General features: G+C 36.5%; 1 protein-coding gene across 4 annotated transcripts in view; it reads right to left on the bottom strand.

Moving 5' to 3' along the window:
• Window positions 1-270: 270 nt before the first annotated feature.
• Window positions 271-22,300, bottom strand: part of rai14 (retinoic acid induced 14) — a 37,159-nt gene continuing 15,129 nt past the window's right edge. For 3 of the 4 annotated variants that reach the window (XM_058758365.1, XM_058758367.1, XM_058758368.1), the window contains exons 4-18: window positions 18,754-18,842; window positions 18,575-18,639; window positions 16,495-16,552; window positions 15,570-15,640; window positions 8,319-8,425; window positions 7,600-7,787; window positions 6,854-6,879; window positions 6,379-6,459; window positions 6,118-6,207; window positions 5,491-5,613; window positions 4,930-5,031; window positions 3,087-4,628; window positions 2,847-2,999; window positions 2,227-2,292; window positions 271-2,081 (exon numbers count right to left, since the gene is read on the bottom strand). In XM_058758365.1, the coding sequence (XP_058614348.1) occupies window positions 2,004-2,081; window positions 2,227-2,292; window positions 2,847-2,999; window positions 3,087-4,628; window positions 4,930-5,031; window positions 5,491-5,613; window positions 6,118-6,207; window positions 6,379-6,459; window positions 6,854-6,879; window positions 7,600-7,787; window positions 8,319-8,425; window positions 15,570-15,640; window positions 16,495-16,552; window positions 18,575-18,639; window positions 18,754-18,842 (2,839 nt within the window). In that variant the 3' untranslated portion in view covers window positions 271-2,003. The remainder of the gene's footprint in view (window positions 2,082-2,226; window positions 2,293-2,846; window positions 3,000-3,086; window positions 4,629-4,929; window positions 5,032-5,490; window positions 5,614-6,117; window positions 6,208-6,378; window positions 6,460-6,853; window positions 6,880-7,599; window positions 7,788-8,318; window positions 8,426-15,569; window positions 15,641-16,494; window positions 16,553-18,574; window positions 18,640-18,753; window positions 18,843-22,300) is intronic. The other variant, XM_058758366.1, reaches the window with a different exon arrangement.

A 22,300-nucleotide genomic window follows, 5' to 3' on the forward strand; every position in this document is an offset into this window, starting at 1 on the left:
TAATAAAAACTCAATACAGAATCGCCATTTGCCATGAAATTGAAGCCAGGGCTGAGCTCTTCCTGCCTCTGGGAAACTGTATTCACATTTGTAGAATACAAATTATGAATCAATAGCTGGAAAGCATTTTGTTCCCCAAAATGTTCTTATATAAGCATAGAACAACCTGTAATAATTCTACATTATTTAAACTACGCTACAGTGACATAACTCGTTCCTAATCCCAATATTATTTAGATTTTTTTTTGTGCTTCATTGAAGACAAATAAGAACCAATTCATAAGTTTATTAACTATGCAAAAAATACAACAGCCAACAGCACGTTGTCTGACTCAATAACATTGATACAAATACATTACGAAAAACAATTCAGTTGACTATGAACTGATCATGAAATATGACAAGAGCTCAATAACAATATCATGGGCATTCAACAGGGCAGTTATTTTTGCATAAAAATTTTCACTTCAGAAACTTAAGTTATCAGATATTTATTGAACATTTTGAGATGTAATTCGGGCTATATGACAAATGTGTTTTGTATTTTTTGAACTTGTTTAGTAATGCAATGGCACTGTAAGCAACTGTAATGGATAAAAAAAACAAAAAGCAAACATGGCACACAATAGTGTTATTTCTAGGTAATGGACACTCAATACTTAATACAAAACTCCGCTATATTTTTTATATGAAAGCAATTTACTCCTTATAAACAAGTTTATATCATATGCATCCCTCAAATTACATTCAAAAGCTACAACACCGCACTAAACCAGGTAACGAGCAAGGCTTCAGTGCATGGATAAAATGACATCTACACCATGCTCTACAGGTGAACAGCATGTTTTCAAGTGCTATTATATATTTCTTAACACTAACAACTGTTTAGATGTCAAAAATCCTTCATATGGCCCACATTTCAGCAACTCCTAAAGTGGGGAAGTGTGTTTATCCCTACACTGATGTAGTACATGTATGCTGAATGTTTAACAAATTCCATCTCATCCTTTCCAATCCTTCTTTGTTGTAAAAACCACAACTACACTGAAGTGCTGGGGCTAACTCACCCCTCACTGTGTCACTGGAGTCTTTAGTACACTACTAACTACAGTAATTGTTTAACATGCAGTGACTTCATTACTATTACAGACAACATATTTAGGATGCGCAACTCTAAAACTAAAATGTTTTAGTGCAGAAAACTGGTTGGACCAAGCATAATGCAAAAGAAATGTAGTGCTGCTTCATATGTTATGGCCTCCAAAATATTAGCAGGGGCTTTAAAAATGAGTAGAGGCACATGGACACAACCCATCAGGTGTCCTAGAAATGGCAGGTTAATGCTGGCATCAAAGAAAGAGCGACTACTGACTAAGAAAAGTGCATTTGCGCATGGACATTTTGTCAAAGCACCTACCCTGAAAAACTGGAGAATTCAACACTACTGAAAAAGGTCGCAATGTCCTAGAACAAACATCGAGCCACTTGACTTTTCACAGCATGCAGATACTACAGGTGGCTGCACTACACTACAACTGAAAAAGACAGAAAACTGGTTGTAAAAGGTGCATTGCAATGGACTGCTATTCAGGAAAACACACATTGTGCATGGTTTTTGCATTCTACCCCAAAGCAAATTGACAAAATAATTATAATTGCCTCACAACAGGATCAAATACTGATTATTTTTTTAACAATGTACAAAAATAGAACAATTTTCAAAACAGATTTCAGAAGATCATTGACTGTAGATTGTGTTTCTTTGTCTGGCACTGTGTGAGCTGAGAAATTGTTGCGCACATCAATTGTTTTCCCCTTTTCGTAAATTACTCAAGTTCACTATACATTTCCAAAATATCAGGGGTAAGCCAATGGTGATTTCAATTGCGGTGCTTGACTACATGTGTCATTCTGATTGATGGTTTCTGGACTTTAGTTCTCAGATGAATATCCTTTGATCACTGTTTTTTGGCAGTTCATGAACAACTGCAATACTGGCTCGTTCACTTGGCCTCGGATGGCATTTTGCACATTACAAGTATCTGCTTCAAAGCCTTTTGCACATCTTCATCCATCTGGCCCTAAAAAGAAAGGTTAGAGAGTTTAAAAGTGATATTCTGAACTAAGAGAAAAAACACAAATAATAAGTTAATAGTATACGGATGAAAGCAAACTCGAAAGAATGTGTACACTGTAATACTAAACTGACTGTAAATAAATACAGACCTGGACAGCATAAAGAAGGTGCATCCGGTAGACTGAGACAATTTCATGGTGACGTTTATTCGACTCCTATTGTGAAAAGAAAGCAACTACTCTGAATATGTTTGGAAAGCTATTTTGAAGGTACGTATGGTGCATGTGTTACGCTCATGCAATTCCACTTTTCATTTTCTCTGTTTATTACACAATACTGTTCAAAGTTTTGGGGTCTGTAACATTCCTTTGAAACAAATGAATACTTTTATTTAGCAAGGATGCATTAAAATGAACAAAAGTAACAGAGATGACATTTATGTTTCTGTTATCTTATACACAATCTGGTTTGAACTTTCTATTTATAGAAAATCCTAAAAAACGTATCGTGGTTTTCACAGAAAAATATTAAGCAGCACAACTGTTATCAACATGGACAATAAAAAGAAATATTACAATTGCATGATATTACGGTTTTTACTGTATTTTTAAATAGATGAGGCCTTGGTGAGCATAAGAGTCTTCTTAACAATCCTTACAAAATTGTACCATCCCCAAACTTTTGAACAGTTCACTTGCTATATTACTTATAAAGAAACAGAAGTTTAGATGCCTTGCTAATTTAAAGCAGAACAAGGTTTGAAACATACAGCAAGTTGATATTGCAGTTGTTTGATCTGCTGTTGGAGTGAGTCCACCTGCTGGCTTTGCTGTCTCTTAGGGGTGCTAGTGGTGTACGACAGCTGTGAAAGGCTGTTCAGAGCATCCTTTAACTTCATAACTTCCTTTGAGAGCTCGTCAATCTGTAGATAATTAAACATGACAGTAGTTGTTAACATGACACATCCACATCAGTTGGAAAGAAATGTGAGCTGGAGAATCAAAATCACCTTTTTATTCTTCTCTCGCTCGGATATCACATGGTTTTCCACCTGCTTCTTCAGCTGGACAACAACCTCCTGAGCCTCCCTGTACTTGGTATTCAATGCACTGCACTCCTGCTTCCTGCTCCCTGCCAGCTCCTGTGCTGCTTCTCTCTCATTTCTGGCGTCCTTCGCCTCCTGCCAAGTGGCGGTCACCTCCAGAGCCATCTCATCCTGTTTCCTGAGAGCATCCTTCAGTAGGTGGTTCAGGTGACTTATCTCACCCTCCAGCTTCTCTCTCATCTGCTCGTATTCCAGTCGGGATAATGAATCATCTGGAGTTACATCCTTCTTAACTGTCAGTCTGTTCTGCAAAGAGTCCACCTGCAAGGTCTTCTGGTCGAGCTGCTCTTTAAGAACGTTAACTTCTGACTCCAGGTTCTTGATGGCGTTCCCCAAGGATGCCACAACCTGGGTGTGGTCTGCAATAGCTACGGACGATTGAACCTGGTTTTCGGCATCTTGTTTAACCTGGGCTATTTCTTTAAGTGCCGCTTGATGCTTAGCCTCAGTGTCCTTCAATGCCTTCTGCATGTCCTTCATCTTGAACGCCAGCTCTTGAATTTTCTGCTCATGCTCCTCCTTGGTGATACAGGCCCCATCTGCCTTGTCCTTAGGCTCTGAAGCTTTGGACTGCAGCTGGTTGCGGGTGATGCTAAGCTCGCTTTTGGCCTCACTGTATGATTTTGAGAGCTCCAAAAGCCGCCGCTGCAGCCCATCGATAATCTCGCCGAGCTCTGCCTTCATCTCCTCAAAGTCTTTGGCAGCAGCCTCCACCGGCACAGTGCCTCGAAGGGCCTCCTGGAGCATCCTGATCTCCTCTTGAGACTCCTTGTACTTCTCGATCAACAGTGCCTTCTCCTGGTTGATGTTCTCCACCAAAGTGTTGTAGGTGTTCTTCAGTTCTTGACGCTCTTCCTCGGATAGATGGCCAATTTTGAGCTGAGTCTGAAGATCCCTTATCAAACAAGCATCTCGCTTTTGCTCCTCGTGCGATATGGCCAATTTTCCCTTCAGTTCTTTGACCTCCTGCTCCAGGCAGCTCTTCAAATACTGAAACTTCTGCACCACATTGTCCTCTTGTGTACTCACAGAATCTCCCCTCATCTGTAACTCTTGCAAAGCTTCCTGGCATTTTGGGGTATTCTCACCCATGCTTTTAGATGCAACTTCAATTTTCTCAAAGTCAGTGCTGAGTTTGGCCTGAAGGGTGCGGTTCTCCATTCTGGACTCTAGAAGTTTAGCCTGCAGATTCTCCAGTGCGTCCCGTAGCAGTCCGATTTCTTTATCCGCACTCAGCCTTGTGTCCTCCTCAATCTCATGTTTGTTTGAGGAACCACTGATGTCCAGAATAGACAACTCTGAAAGATCCTCTTCGTCACCAGTATGGATATGCACGTCGCTGGAGAGCTCGAAATCAGCACGGGTGGAGTGGTACGAGGCATTAGACTCAATGCTGTTTGGACGGGAACCTCCCTGGCCTTCCTCTCCTTGTGGAGCTGGACGTTTCTGCTCGGTGAGAAAAGATAATGACTTGCGATGCACTTCCTTATTTCCAAATGCTCTTTGCTTAAAAGTGCTGTGTGCAATTTTCACCAACCAAACAAATTTGTAAAAATTTCCAAACACGTTTCCCGGTGTTTACACAGGCCGTCTTAACTCAGAACACTCACTGTTTGAATGGCCTGACATAGCATTATTTTCACGAAAAGAAGTCATGCTACAAAGATTAAACTGAAAACTAATTTAACTGAAAAATCATGTAGTCTATAAGGCGTTTTTGAAAATCACAATTTTTATGGTGAGTTACCTTTATTATTTGGGCAAGTTGCTGGTTTTCCAGGGAGAGAGAGGCTATCTTTGCTTGCAGTGCTGCAATCAACGTTGAATCTGTGTTCCCAGAGTGCTCCAACTGTTTCAAAACAGGAGGACAACAAGATATTATTTTCCAACATATTCTTTTTTGTTGGGCCTTGGACACCAAAAATTCTACAAACTGATCTGTTACTACACAAAATGTCCCTAACATAAGTGGCTGTTTTGAAGATCATTAATGAACACAAGAATAAGTGTCTCTGGGCTTCAATGCTTACCCAGGACGCACATAAAAAAAAAAAAAAAAACAAATTTTGTGTCACCAGTTAAAATTCAAACATGATGTGCAAACTTAAACAAAACTCATCCACAAGTTCGAGTCCAAAACCGGTGGTATGGAGGAGAGGTCTGCTTTTGTGTCCCCTAAAGCAAGGTCCTTCACCTGGCCAGGGCCAGTAAAAATGCAGCTGTTAAAATGGGTTCCAGAGAGCAAAAGTGGCTGAAGATCAAAGCAGCTGCCACATGAAGGAATATTAAAGGGCTGTGCAGTACTCGCCTTGGGCTCAGTCTGCTCCACAATCTGCTTCAGATCTTCAATGGTCTCGAGTAGCATGCTTTTTTCCTCATGCAATTTTTCGATCTCTTCCTTCAGTACAGCACTTTTCAGATCCTCCTCCCCCTCAACAAACAGGAAGTGAAGAATACCCAGTTAATCATGTCATTGAATGATGAACAAAAAATAACAGCAACATGGCTATGGATTAGCTGACACAAAACCTAAAATGCTGTCTACCTAGACGGCAAGTATGAATGTTTGGTAGACAGAATTTTTTATATTATCTATCTATCTATCTATCTATCTATCTCTCACATAATTACTTATTAATTAATGATTAATAAATAATACTTTAATCTTTTTACAATGTTTTCAGCTATAATTATATTTTTTTTAATTTTCATTTAAAATGTAACTAAGCTTTATTTTTGGTAGTTACCAAAATTTTATTTTTATATTCTTGTTATTTACATTAGTATAACAATCAATATTATAATTAATTAATGATAATAATAATAACAACAAATATACTTATTACACTCAATGTTAAATACTTCATTTATACTTACTTTTTTTTAGCACACCTTACTAATACTAATACTCCTTAACACTTCTTCACTATTTTACCTGGTAATTGAATCTTTTGGATGAATCGCTTTTGCTGGACAAAGGAGTTTCGGTTGGAGTAAAATATGGTGGTGAGATGATACCAGCTGACTGAAAAATAAGACGAAGGAAAGCTTTAACGCAAGGTAAAGCTTAAGGACAGTATGAACACAGAAAAATGGTTAATTATCAGCTGTACATTCAGATGTCATCAAATGAATAATTGCATCTAAGTCTTATAGAAAGTGCAGAGATCACAGATTCAGCACTATGTGCCTTTACCTGGATTGGGCTAATGGGAGGAGGAGGTGCTTTTCTCTTTTTGGGAGTGGAGCTTCTGTCCTCATTTAACTTTTGACCATGCTGAGATTGTGTGCGTGATAAGGAGAGTGGCAAAAAGAGAGAGGAAGACGAAGTAAAGTGTTTAAGTGGTTAGTGAAATAAACACTGTATACTTAGTTTGGAAAAAGAAAACAATTATCACATTCACTACAGCGTGAGGCAAATGCCAGTGCGTATTTCTAACAGTGCATTGCGGGAATGTTTGCCAAATGTGAGAAAGGAATATTCAATCAAAAATCCTGGCTTGAGGTTAACACTACTGTTACTAGTGAACTAAGCATTCAGTTAAAATGTGAATTTTAAGCATCTACAGAGAACCTTTGCAGGTTCTGTGAATCAGAAAATAAGGAAAACCATCAAGTCTGAGGGGATAAAAATAAATGAAATGAAATGAAAATGAAATGAACTTGCTTACCTGAGGGGTTCTCGCTGAACTCTTATCTGCTCAAACAAAGATACAGGAGGGGAAAACATGGAGTGGGGGGGTTATGATGGGAAAAACAAAAATGGCATGTCATTGCTGGTGCAAACATTAGTCATGCTGTCCTAATCTTTCCTTGTTTCATTATTTCACAAACACATCTGAGAAATTCTGCAAAAATATCTCTTTCACTCCCTGGACATGTGTGGAAGCAAGAGGCGTTTTTAAAAACGCCACTAGATGGCAATGTTGAGCTAAAAAGCTCTGAAGGAAAGGAAAACATTCAAGATGACAATCCACAAACAAATAATATCAACTGGTTTCTTTTATTTAATACCACTGGAAGGAAAACAATGATGTTGCAAATCCAAGACTTTCCTCAGTGTATCCCAGTGAATATTTTACATTGAACAACAACTGGCATGTGGTTACAGTCAAATTGCAGTTGTGCTGATTTGATATTCGGTACAACAGCACTACTTCTTGCAAAATAGGTTAAACTACAGATCTGGCAATAGTATGTGAAGAAATGTTACTGTTGTTATTGCTCAGTTTTGAGTGGAGTGTCATTTGGCTATTATAGAACAGCAATACATTATATATAATGTCCATGCTACATAACAATAACAATAACTATATGGAATTGCATAATGACCAATGGTATTTTAATCATAATTTGGAATTTGAGTTTTACAACCAAATTGTGTTAATTGGCATCACATTGGCATTCATGAGTTTACCTGACTCAGACTGCTGTCTGTGAACGGCCGTGTTGAGAGCGGTTCGGACCTCGCTGCTGCCTGACAGTTTGGCGTAATGGAGCACGTCGTGGCCCAACGAGTCCACCATTTGCAGGTCAGCTCCCCTCTGCACCAGCAGCTCGACAGCGGCCGGACAGCTGCTCTCACTGGCCAACATCACTGCGGTTCTGCACGTATAACAGCATGTCACTTCCACTTTCATTCAAAAGGTTGGTGTCAGAAATTAATGCTTTAATTCGCCAAGGATGCATTACCATTATACAATTTTTTTCAGAAACAAATACAAATAAAACGGGCAGCATGGTTTCCACAATAAATCCATAAATAAGGACCAAATCAGTATATTAGAATGATTTCTGAAGGATCATGTGACACTAAAGACTGGAGTTATTACTGCTGAAAATCCAGTTTTGGCTTCACAAAATTTAGAAATATTTTAGAATAGAAACTGTTTTTAAATTGTAATAACATTCCACAATATGGTAAGCATAAGAGACTTCTTTCAAAAACTTTTGAATGGTAGCATCCTGTATGTTCTGCCTTAAGATGGATTACTTTATACCGCAGTTCAGTTACACTGTTGCAATCCCAGTTTATTCAGCTCACTTGGCACTTTATGATAGCAGGAGGTAATGTTTAAACTGAGAAACTTTTCTTATCAGCAGTCTCAATATTAAGACTGATGTCCAGAACCATACCTGCCATTTTTGTCTCTAGCGTTGATGTCAGCGCCCCAGTCCAATAAACTCTGGCAGACCTCTGCGTGTGCATGCCTAGCTGACAAAAGCAGGGGCGTGAAGCCATCCTAAAATGAAAAAGAGCTCAGAGTCAACATCGTTTTTCTCAGAATACCATCTTCTGCATGTTAAGAGGCCACTTTATAGTAATAGTACATTAGACAGAACTGGCATTAAACAGCGAGACATTTATCACCAAACTGTATTACAGCTTTAGACAACTAATGTCAGCAGAGGTATAACCTGATAATTTCCCCTTTTCATTTCTAAATTTCCTTGGGCAAACAATACTCTGACAGAAAAAGGAAGAGCTCAACGCTCCCCACCGGTGAGCCCAAAGGTCACAGTGGTTCTGCCAATAATTCCAGAGTGAGAGAATCTGACACCTCATCAAAAGCACATTTAGGGTGACAGGGCTGAATTTGATCTGCAACCTGAAAATTACACCATGATTCTGTACAGTTTTGCACGCAGTTAAAACCACAACAACAATAGAGGCTGTGCATGCAAAACACTGTGAGCTATAAGCTAATGTCTTACTTTAATTTGAATATTTGAACAATTTATAAAGAAAAACAATAGTATTTTTTTTTTCTTCAGGAAGCAAGAGATGCATATCCAGACTTTCTATGTAGGCTCACAACATGGTGCGGTTTTTCCCCGGAACGTGTGAGAAATCTGACACTGTGTTGGTGCTAATTTATGGTACAGACACAACCATTATTTCATAAGCTTATTTTTAAGCTTGTGCGTGTTTGAGGTACACCAAAAAGATTTAAAGACCTTTTAGATGCTTTTCATTTTGTATCTTAACAGGCAAATGCTTAGTCATTGCAGTCCAGGAGCTGGTTTGTGTTCATATGGCATTAAGAAGAGAAAATGAAATCATTAAGTACAATCCCATTCGCTGGCTGGTTTGCACCCTGGCATGTACTGAAGAGCCAGAACGAGATTAAATTTAACAAGCTAACATTTAAGACATCTGGAAGGTCAGCGCTCAGCCCAACGGGTCGGGGAATAATATAATTGCAATTTGAACTAAGAGGAACATTTGTACGCCCAATATTTTGGTGATAAAACATTAAATAATTACCTGTTTTGTAGATATTACACATCACATCAAGGTGTTTTAAGTCACATTTTTTGTACATTCTAAGAGCAACCTTTAAGTCAATTGACATTTTGTAGACCAATTGTTGTGAAAACATAAGTTCAACATTTTTTCACAAGCCCAAGCCACTTCTCTCCACACAGCAAACCACATCAATCCCAATTAATTAGTTTATAAGAAACAATTGGTTTGTTTACATAATGAGGAATAAACATTCATCAGTCTCTTAAAACAGGTTTTCAGACAACATTGTATCCAACAAAACATTTTATAAGGTGTTGCCATGCTATTGTGCTCAAAGAAAGTAAACACCCTAAATGCTAAGTAGAAGTTCTTCCTGGCATGATATTTTAAACTATTCATATGAACTTACACGCTCAGAAAAAAACAAAACACCTTTTTTGTACCTTATTTGCAGAGCTGGGTAGTAATTTATTACATGTAATCTGGATTACGTAATCAGATTCCAAAAATTAAATTCTTGTAATTAGATTAAATTACATTTTGAAAATACCTGGAATCAGGCTACAGTTACTTTATTACTGATTATATATTCACACAATAAAAATAAATTATTCATAATTGATTGATTCTCCATAATTTTTCCTTTAATCTTTAAAATTTTCTTTTTTTAAATAACCTACCACTAATACACATTCAGAAAGTCTTCTACTTTCGTGTGCTTTCACACAAAGACCAGTCACTGATTATCATTACACAGAAAATTGACAGGCCACACAGCATTTGACCACTGGAATTAAATTTTTTTTTCTCCTCAGGGTTTCAACATTGCATCAACTACTGATGAACATTCATTTTTATTTGAATTATCACTAAGTAGGTTATTTGACCATGCGTGTCTTTGGAAGGCTTTTGTCTTTCAAACACATTAAAATCCAAATATTCACTTTATTTCTTACAAATATAATGCAGGGATTCACAATTTTTTTTTTCTTCAGCCAAACCTCAACCAATATATTTATTTGAAGTACCCCTGAGATTTTAATGTAATAAGTTCATAATTAAGCATCACATTTGCATGTTCCCAATTCTCCGGCGTTGGTTAGTGGTCACATGACATGCAGGTAAACAAACAGAATTTCATTTTTTTGACTGATGTTATTTCAAAGTGATTTAATAATACATTATGATTTAATTAATTATTTGGGTCCCACTTTATATTAGGTGGCCTTAACTACTATGTACTTACATTTAAATTAATTATTTGCTACAATGCACTTATTGTGTACATACATGTTTTTCATTGTACTTATATTTTTAAAAATACCTATATGTAGTTACATCTGTAATTAATTTCTGTAATTACATTTATAATTACACTGTTGACCCATCCCTTACACCTTAACCCACCCTTAAACCTACCCATACCACCAAACCTGTCCCTAACTTTACCCCTATCCCACCTCAATAGCAGCAAAAGTGTTTTGCAATACAATATGAACACAATAAGTACATTGTACTTATTTTTTATGTAAGTACATAGTAGTTAAGGCCACCTAATATAAAGTGTGACCACTATTTGCTTTTCATTAAACTCATAAACCCCCTGCAGCTCCTTCAAAAAACCCCAGTTTGGGAAATCTTGACAATGTAATGTTTAATGCACTTCATATGGTCAGTAACAATGAATGGAATATTTTCTCTTTTTCTGCATTTTTATATAAATTTGGTAAGATTATTTTATTTAAAATCAATGTGATAAACATGTTAGGTGAAAAGTAATCAAAAAGTAATCGTCTGATCATATGACCTAAAATGTGTAACGTAATGGATTAAGTTACATACTGTATGTGTCCCTCCAAGTGACTGCCCCATAGGTTCTCTCTAAACGTACAATTTTGGCACATTTTGGCTGACAGTGTATAAATTCACCCTCATTCACCCACACAATATGATTTTTCTTTTTCTTTTTTCCAGGTACGTCATTTGCTATTCATTGAAACTGCATGAAAAAGAGAAAATAACACCCTTTCTGTTCAATGGAAAAAAATTAAAGTCACAGTGCGAGTTTGCAATGACATGAGCAACAGAAAATGATGACAGAATTGTCATTTTTGGGTGAATTATTCCTTTTTAGATATATCCACATTTTTGCAGTGTAAATTAGAAATCTATGCACACACTGCATGCCTTATACTCCTGAGGGGTATAAGCATCCCATATGCTGCAAGGGAAAATAAGAGGAAAAGTAGCAGGTGTGAGTTTTCTAAATTAGACCCAGTGGCTTTTGCTAAACTTTCAGTTCAAGTTTTCCATCCATTTTCCAGCTCAAAAGGCAAACTCCAAGATGAGTTTTAATCGGAAAAGGAACACATCAGTGGATTTGTCTATTGCTAACAGCCTGGTTTTTGAAAATAAGGCCCAGTGTTTTCTAAAGCATCCATCAAAAGACCATTATTTGTTCTCGAGCCCAGAATGCTATTGCAACATTAGTTGGGCTACGTTTAATAATTTAGCAGTGAAAGCAGGTATTTCCGCATTTTCAAAGCAATGGGCTGAGTGGGCAAGAATCATCAGAAACGTGCCAAGCTTGCCTCGGAGGATGACGATGGTGGATAATCAGTGACCGAAAGCAGAAGCAGCCTCTGATGCACATCTACTCTGACACTCTCTCTCATTCTCGTTTTTGTCTGCTGAAGCTCTTCAGTCATGGTTGTCTAAATTAGAGAGCCACAGCTTGAGGGTTCGTTGCCTCCCACACCGACCCTCTGTCTCTGAGTAATTTACAGCTTGAGAAGAGAAAAATGCTTTATTTCATTGAAGCTGCTGACATTATGACAATTGAAATGTGCGAATTAGAGAATAGGTGATAATGTTAAACTGAAGACAAAGGCTGTTAAAGTAACAAACAAGCACAGCGGTTCAAGGAATAGTTGACGCAAAAATTAACAAATTAATATTTTGTTCAAATTTTGCTCACCCTCATGCCAACTAAAATCGTAATTGGGACTTGTCACAACACATCTATTGTTGCTCTTTTGTTGTTTTGTTTTCTTCTATGTCCTCATTTGTAAGTCGCTTTGGATAAAAGCATCTGCTAAATGATTAAATGTAAAGGAAATGGAACAGATTTTGAGAAATTTAGCAAGACATCATTTGTTCATTATTGTGTCCTCTGCAGTGAATGCAGTAAACTTTTCACTTCACAAGATGTTAACTAATGAAATTAAATCTTGTGGATTACTTGTGGACAGGGGCGGACTTAGTGATTTGGGGGCCCTAAGCAAATTTCAAGTACGGGGCCCCAACAAAATAACTATAATTCTCTTTTACGCGTAACCCTTATTTTGCTCGCTAGCTCTCTCTCATTATAGCTATAGCTATTATTTATTGTATTACCCCTTCACAACTTAAGTAGCCTAAATAATTAGTCAACCTGATGTTGTTCTGAAGCCATATGCTACCTTATTTTTTTCGGATCACAAAAGAAGACATTATATATAAAAAAAAAAAAAAAAAAATGCTTGCACTTGTCAATTTAATGAATTGTAAACTTCTTCAATCGTTTTCCAAAAAGGATTAAAACGTCAGAAATTATCCCATGAAACTCGTTCCATATTCCAAGTGTTCTTAAGGCATATAATAGGGTTTGCCGAGAAACAAATCGAAAATGTAATCTATTAAGCGAAAATCTCCAGTCATTGCATTCGCGCATTTATACAAGTTTTTAGTTTATAGTTCATTTGCAATTATTGTCCGCGCTGGCGCGCCTAGGAAAAGCACAAGGGAGTCATTTTGAAACATCAAGACAAATAAAATTGTCTCAGAACGGTTATATTCACCTCAGTAAAGAAATTATTGCGTTTTAAGTCAGTCAAAACAGCGTGGAATGCGCGCAAAGAGTGCTCCGTCTATAAATCACTAAAATCACTCACTTCAGTTCATCGCGACCTCACAACATTCCGTTAATAAGCTCTCTGCACAATGAATCTCTTATTTACATCTTATCTACACGTTGTTATGAGATGATCACAAGCTTGCAGAACTCCGCACCTGACAAAAACTCGCCGTTTTGAGTAGTGAGTGAACATTTGACGCTCTCCATAACACAAATACATACTGGTGCATTTGCCAAATATGTTTCGCGAATATCAGACAGGGCCCTAAGCGGCCTCTTACCTCGCCTATTGGTTAAGTCCGCCCCTGCTTGTGGATTATTGTGATGTTTTTATCAGCTGTTTTGACTAATTCTGACGGCACCCATTCACTGCAGAGGATCCATTGGTGGGCAATGATGTAATGCTAAATTTCTCCAAATCTGTTCCAATGATGTAAACTCATCTACGTCTTGGAAGGCCTGACGGAGAGTAAATTTTTAGCAGATTTTCATTTCTGAGTGAACTATTCTTTTAAGTCAAAATTTATATAAAAAATATATGAGTAAAAGAGGCAGGGGAAATTCTTCATGCAAAATGCAAAACTGCATTTTGTTCTGCTACCTGCAAAAATGGATTAAAAGTAACTTGACTTTAAAGGAAGTTATGCTTCTGTTTTCTAGATAAAGTGGCTCGTTATAAATCATTCACGTCTCAAGCCATCTTTCTCTACCATACATTTTAGAAAGGATGACTTAATGAACGTTGTTTAGCTGTTGCCTCTTTCTTCAAGCAGTCCTCCCTGACGAAACATTGCTATTTGATGCATTATTAGCATGAAATATTTCTCTGGAGTTGCATCAGAGTCATTCACCCTTCCCCGCAGTCAGTCTAATCTCTGGGATAAAAGCACTGTGGGTCTTAACAGAAAACACTACTATTAAAGGATAACTGTGAATAATTGTGGAATTATTTCACAATTAAAATATACACTGCAGGGAAAGCTCCAACCATCCAAAGAATGTTGAATAAGAATAATGTGTGTACTTCTTATAGATGCCCAGATAAGGCAGATGCATATTCATGAATTCCTGACATAGAGGGGTAAATAAGGTCAGTACGATGGGCAATAGATTAAAAAACACTTGTGATTGTGATTGTTTAACTTTACAAGAAACTTTTTAACAAAACACTGAGGTATTAAAAAGTCTGGATGTGCCTGAATGCCAATATTTTTCTTTTGTTTCTTCTGTTGTTTTGAAGTATTTTAGTTACTTAAAACTATATATATATATATATATATATATATATATATATATATATATATATATATATATATATATATATATATATATATATATATATATATATATATATATATATATATATATATATATATATATATATATATATATATATATATATATATATATATATATATATATATATATATATATATATATAACTACATATGTGGAATGATTGTTAAAAGTTAAAATGAATGGCAAATGCTAACACTAACCAACCACAAATTTTTATGCAAAATTTGGGACATTGAAAAAAAAAAGCTGGATGTAAACAAGATTTACATATTCTAAGAGAACAGATAGGAATGCATTTAATGTATAACAGATATAATTTCTTTTAAATATGTATACATATTATACATTTTAAATCCTTAATAAATAATTACTTTATAACAAATTATTAAATATTCATTGATATTTATAAATAATTTATAAAAGTTATTAACACTCTCAATATACATTTTTATGGTAATACAAATGTTTCTTTTTACCAAAATATGCTAGATAGTTTTTGTTGTTGTCTGAGTTAAAAAAATGGTCTGAAATAAAATCCCTACTACCTGTAAATAAAGAAAACAAATGATTTTTGTAGTACTAGTCAGTGCTCTTGTCATTACCAAGACAGAAGCCATTTAAAAGCAGCACTGTGAGACTCTCAGAGGAATAAAAGAAAACACATTGTAGAAGAAAAACTGAAAGACAAGAGCAGAGCAGAAAAACAACCTCGGACAAGCAATCTCCAAGTAACAGGGACCTCAAGTGTGCCGTGGGGATTTTAATCAATGTAGCCGAACACGGATTCAAACCCGCAGAGAACAGAGTCTTTGAGGAGTTGTGTTTGACAATGCACATGTTTGAGGTAGACCACAAACAGTTCTGAGATGCAGCAAAACACGTGCAGAGAAAGACGGGAAAGCCATTTTCTCAGCAGTTCAGATAGCATAAGACTTATACATACCGAATCGTTAAGATTGACGTGACACTTGTGCCCGCACAGAAGCTGAACTATCACAGTGTCTCCGCTGGCAGCTATAGAAAAAAAGAAAGAGTACAGATAATCAGAAGCAGTTCTTTATCCCCACAGAGACACAAACAAGAGTTTAACAGCTGGCCAACAAACTCCTTAAAGAGTAATTACAGTGAACACTTCAAGCTTTCCCACTGAGACCAAAACCAGGCTCATAGTGTGTGACAGCACTTATTTCCTAACAATTATTAGCGACCCCTTTAAAAATTACACCATGTCCCATTTCTCAACCAATCACGGCCATTATTCTCATGCGGCAGACAGGCATTAATGCATACTACCATCATCTGAAGGATTGCTCTGCTTTTTAGTCTGTATGAAACCATGTTTTGCTTCTTCTTTCTCATTGTGGGATAAATGACATCCTGCCAACAGACTTCTGACCTACAGGTGGCTGAAAGCTGCTCGCTCTTCGTGGCCTATACCACCCCGTTCAATCCATAACAGCTGACAAAAGGCTCAATTATCAACAAACACGCTGTCAATTTTTCCCCCCTACACCACACTTTTTCTATAGAGAGTGAAATGGGAGCAATTTTCTGAATGAAGGGTCTCTCCATAAATAAAAACATGTTTTTTTGTGTGTGTGTTTGCCCTCTACACCTGACAATTTGGTGCAAATGGTCCACAATAGCATTCTGTGCTTGGGAGTAGAGTGGCGGCAGCAAAGTCGTGGGGTTAATGTTTGGAAGTGCGCATTTACAGCACGATACCACTCCGAGTAAACAATAAATCCTCAAAGAGGTCTATTAAACCAAAATAATAAAAGAGAACAAGTCATACTGAAGATAAAGCCTGTTGCTTGTCCTTGAATGGCTCCTCTCAGTTTTCTGATAAGTGTTAAAGTAAACCTCACCTGCATGATGAAGAGCTGTCCTCCCTGAGCTGTCCGGCGTATCCACCACACACTTAGTCTGTAGAAGGAAGCACATTAAATTATTTCTTCAAACACTTCATCTAAAACCACCATGATATGCTCTACCCAGAAGGAACAGCTAGACACCAATTACGACCTTTCAATCAAAACAGCTACACTTTTTTTTTTTATACGAGTTAATGATGTGCGTTCCTATTAAACATTTAACGGCATGTCATGCTGGTGTTCATGGATGAACAGGCACAAGGCATTTATTTGACAGGCATTATCAGAGGAGAGGTGTAATATATTAAATCTGAGTGCAGCAGCCAATCAGACCTAAAATTGTGCCTAATGTGGACATCCCATTATATGTGGTTACTGACTCAAAGGAATTAACCCTCTAGTCCATACTGCCACTATTATGTAAACGAGATTCCATATGTCCTCTTAAATCCCTCAAAAAAGCTTAATTTAACCAGAAAAGGGACTCTTTTATTGTCATTAGAAATGACTAGCCTTTCAATCTACTCTATGGGAAAATTAGCCTAGAAAGTATTTTCATATTCATGGAAAATTTCAGCAGAATCTCAAGGCATTGGGGACATTAGAGCATTTGTTGTGCTTAGGAATCCAAGTAAGGAGTTTAGGTTTATGACTGCTGGATGAAACTGAATTACAACTGTCAGACCCTTTCATTAACGCAGCAGTTAATTTGTCTGTTTCATAGGATCTCCAGGGAAAAAAGGCTAATGAATTCAACGCCGGCCGGGCTGTGTGAAGGGAAATATATTTCCAAGGCTTTCCTCAATAAAATTACACCATTCAAAACTTCTCATTTTTCACTTGAGGAACACTTTTAAGGGTGGAAGTTTAACACCGGCAAAAAGAGTACTGTACATTACCATTCAAAAGTTTGGGGTCAGTTTTGTTTAATGTCTTGAAAGAAATCTGTGATGCTCTTCATGGTTGCATTTATTTGATCAAAAGAGTTTTCTATTTTAATATATTTTACAATTTAATTTATTCCTGTGTAAAATGTAATTTATGGTCATACCTTATGTTAAGGTCCAATTGTCACCATTAACAAACCATTAACTATGAGTTTTGCTTATTAATAGTTAGGAAGGTAGTTGTTAAATTTAGGTATTGGGTAGGATTAGGGATGTAGAATATGGTCATGCAGAACATGTGCTTTACAAGTAGTAATAAACAGCCAATATGGTAATAAGCAACTAGTTAATAATGAGAATTGGTCCCTATACTAAAGTGTTACCTAATTTATAAATGTGAAACCACAGATTTGATGTTCAGAAGAAAGAAAAAAAATATTACTTGAAATTCTTAAAATGTATTCACTGAATTAGATTTAAAAAAAAAAAAAAAAAGTGGCATTTATGTTTTTAAAAAAGATAACCCAGATCACACTTCTCATGCAAAACATTTGACAAAAAAAAGTTTTATAGATGTTAAAAATTAGATAGCCTGTTCAAAAAATGAGAAAGTATTTTGGATATTTTCTGGATTTTGTTGTCAAAAAATTATATTCAAACATTTTAAGTGTCTCTTACTCTGTCCAAACACTTTTTTGGGGGGAGATTTATGAGTCATACTGTGTGAATACAACTTCTGGTGCAGTGTTAAATTGCTAATATCGATGCCTCTTTTAATCCATACTGGCAAAGCCAATACTGGCACCCATTAGTGAACAGAGATGACAGGCCGTGGATATTTCAGATCTGTGCAGCTCTGGTAGAATCACAAGGAGCGGAGAATGAGTCGCCCATGATGATAAAAGAGACGCTAGATAAGGTAACCGGCGCTTCACCAGACCAAGCTGAGTCTTCGAACATGCCAGCCTGCCCACACACATTCAAACATGCAACACTCTCCAAGTTCACAGAGGGAGGCCGTGGGATTTGCTAGTTTACGAAACTGCAGAACAAAATCTGCTTCCTTTGTTTAGCTGGCACACATTGCATGGCAACAGACATGGCTGTTGTTCCCATTTGAATTGGCTCCATCTGTGTGCGTACATCGAACTCTCAGTCTATGATTCACAATCAATCAAAAACATTACCTGAAGCAACTTTTTGGCACACTCAGAATGGTTATTTTTGGCAGCAAGGTGTAAAGCAGTAAACCCTGATGTGAAGAGGAGAAGACAAGACAAGACTTGTTATTTACATTTTATTAATTTTGTGCTACTGATGTAACAAAAGTAATGCAAGAAAACACATTGATCTAGCTGTAACTGACCTGAAGCGTCCTGCAGAGAAACATCAGCCCCGTGAGCCAGGATAACAGCAAGGCACTCAGCTTGACCTCGTGTGGCTGCTACATGCAGACTGAGAAAGAAAGGAGGGGGGAGTGTCATGAACACTTACTTTTAGTTGCAGATTAGCCATGCCACTCATATTTAGTCAGTTTGTACATCTTGTCTGTATCCTACATCCAGTAAATAGAGGGCTCTTTGATTTCAAAGGTAGGTCAATGACATGCTCTACATATATGCTTGTCCTGAGGCAATTGTAAAGCATTCTAGTGTGAATGAGTGACATTAGATCAATGCTTTTCATTCTGTGTAGCAAGTCGAGCACAAAGCAGCAATTAACATTGTTGTCAAAATACATTAAGACCTTCAGAATTTGAAAGAAAGCTGCATTTATTTGACCAAAAATAGTTAATAATATGAAATGTAATATCTAAAAAAAGTACAAAAAGTGCATTCCTGTGATGGCAAAGCTGAATTTTAGCTGCTCAGGTATTCACTGTTACATGTTCAAACAGTTGTGCTGCCTAATATTCATGTGTAAACCATGATATATTTTTTCAGTATTCTTAGTGTTGGGGAAAGTTACTTTTAAAAGTAATGCATTACAATATTGCGTTACTCCCTAAAAAAGTAACTAATTACGTTACTTAGTTACTTTTTATGTGAAGTAATGTGTTAAGTTACTTTTGTGTTACTTTTTAAATATGAGCAGGGCTTGATTGTTTTTAATATAAGAGGTTCTATTTATAGCAAATGTAAAAGCCCTTTCACACCAAAAAGTGTAATGAACAAACCTCAGGCTGAAGGAAAAGTAAATTCATGTCTGTACAGTAGAACGCAGGAGAAGAAGGTTCAACACTCTTCAGCAATAAAAAAAACAAATGAAGCACAATTGTTAGTTTATCTAAAGTAATTTTTGCTTATTAGTATGGTTGAACTGGATCATCAAAGGTCAGCAGCAAAGACATAGGTTAATAAAATGGGATTAGATACATGTGTGTTATTTAACATATTTAATTATTGCAGGTTTGCGTCATATTCTGATTTTGGATTTCACTGTTTTAATTCATTTTGATGAATACTAAATCTGTTTGTTTGCGAGTGGGATGAATTAATGCACATTCACATTTAGTCTAGAACTACAGTAACATCATGTTCACACAGCGCACAACTCCTCTGCTCTTCCGATTTCTTCCAATATGGGGACAGGAGACTTGTTAGTCAATAAATGGGAAAAAGTAACTGTTGTTACTTTTTTGAAAAAGTAACTCGGATATTTTCTTGTAAATTAAAAAGTAATGCGTTACTTTACTAGTTACTTGAAAAAAGTAATCTGATTACGTAACTCACATTACTTGTAATGCATTACCCCCAACACTGTTCTTAGATGAATATAAAGTTCAAAAGAACAGCATTTATTTGAAAATGAATCAATTTTATGCATCCCAACTAAAAAAAAAAAAAAATGAATACATTTCTTTCAGTAAACAGACTTTTAAACAGTAGTATACAGTATGTTTTTAATGCACGTTTTGGAGGTTTTATTTAAATCTTAAAGGTTTCCCTCCAATATTAACCTAAATTTACTAAAAATAAAATTAACACCCCAAAATTCACATGAAAATACATGGCTGGAAACCCAGCTAATGAGGAAAAATATTCATGTGTGGGTGAACGATTCCTTAAAATCTTTCATTAGTCATGAAATCTCTGACCTGAGGGCACAGAAAAAAAATGGAGACGTTGAATCGCTCCTTGTGATTAAAAAGTTCAGTGTTCTCTATCATTTAATAAATACAGTAGCTTCCACTGAACCACGCTGGTGTGATATCTACCATCTCTTCATTAATTGGCTCTTTGGAGGACAAACTTGAGAAAACACAAATTAATCTACATGAAATTGATTACAACCTATCTAGAAGATAAGGATCAAGATGCACTGGGATCTCTCTTTTGGGCAGTAATAAAGCTAACTGCAAAAGCTACACAAGATGTCCTGATAATGACCTCGATAATTATGTCACTCACGACAGCTACCTGGGTCTGACCTTTAAATGAACAAGCCAAGAACTTTAAATATTCAAATATGGCAATTTAAGTATAATATACATCACTCTAATGCCATTAAAGGTCAGTCCAGGAACAACTACACTATTTTTGGAAGAATTAAAGCAACATATCATTGGTGCTTTTAAATTGGCCAGAAACGCAATATTTTAAGAGATAATTTACACAAAATTGAAAACTGTCACCTGTTTTGATATTTTTCTGCTGAACACTAAAGGCAACCAAACATTCTGGTTATCATGGACTTCTATTGTGTGGGAAAAAACTGATTGGGTTACACAGATTTGAAACAATATGAGGGTGAATATATGATGGCAAAATTTTCATTTTTGAGTAAACTCTTGGTAAAGTTTAAGATTCATAATTTTAAAATCACAGGCATCCTTAGATTTAATTAAATGTTCAAGTCAATTAAACGTTTAATCACTCTGCGTTCTCCACAAGCTATAGAGCAGATTCTTTTTTTAACACTGAAAGGTAGTGCTAACACATTTGCTGTAGCATTTGCCTTGTGTTTTTGTAATTAATATGATCAAGAGCTCTTTCGCAGTCCTTTTCAAGGTAAATAACATGATCACCAGAGCATATGATTATCAAATCACACAGGGTCTCGTGTCCGACTCCTTCATTATCAAGAAATGATATCTCCATGGCGACTGTGACTGTTTGGAAATACAGCAAAGCTCTGTGTTCTGAATGTGCCTCTCTAGCTCGTGAACCCTCTGGAGCGCAAGCACTCAAACACAATGAACTCCTCAAACAGGCAGATAAGGATTTATTGTGAGCCTATGAGAGAGCTTCGGCTCAAGCCATCGTAACGCAGGACACTGGAGACTCATTCAGGTCAGCAGTGTCTGAGTTCATTACTTACAGAGTGAAGAGAGCAAGCTCGTCTCTCTGCATTCACTGGAGCTCGCTCATCGATTCATCTCTGCTGTGCTGCCTATAGGAATGATTCTATTCTTTCTTTATAGCTGATGTTTTGAAGGTACATGTCAATAGTCCATCTAACATGCATTACATGAGACATTCTGTTAGACAATTTGACAGAATAGGAAAAATCACTCAAATATTGAGGCCAAATTACGCCGTCCAAATTTAGGTTAAACCTAAGATCAGCAAGAATTCACTCAGAACATCCTAGCAATGCCCTAGCAACCAGACTGAGTTCATCATGAGAAAATTAAACTTTCTTGCTAAAATATCACAATCTTATGATGTCAGACTCTAAAAATGTGGAGAACAAATTTCTTTATGATGGATTTAAATTTCCTGTTATTCTCACAAACACAATAAATCCGTCCACAACATTTCAAAACATGTATATTTTCCCCCAAAATGTAGATGCAAACATGTAATTATCCAGGTTGAGACTCCAATAAAACAAAATCCCATTCATCTCTGCCAAAACAAAGAAACAAAGCATTCAAACTTCTTTGAACTAGTATAACATATATTTAAGTG

This window comes from Onychostoma macrolepis, chromosome 21 (assembly GCF_012432095.1).
Source record: "Onychostoma macrolepis isolate SWU-2019 chromosome 21, ASM1243209v1, whole genome shotgun sequence".
Classification (NCBI taxonomy): Eukaryota; Metazoa; Chordata; class Actinopteri; order Cypriniformes; family Cyprinidae; genus Onychostoma; species Onychostoma macrolepis.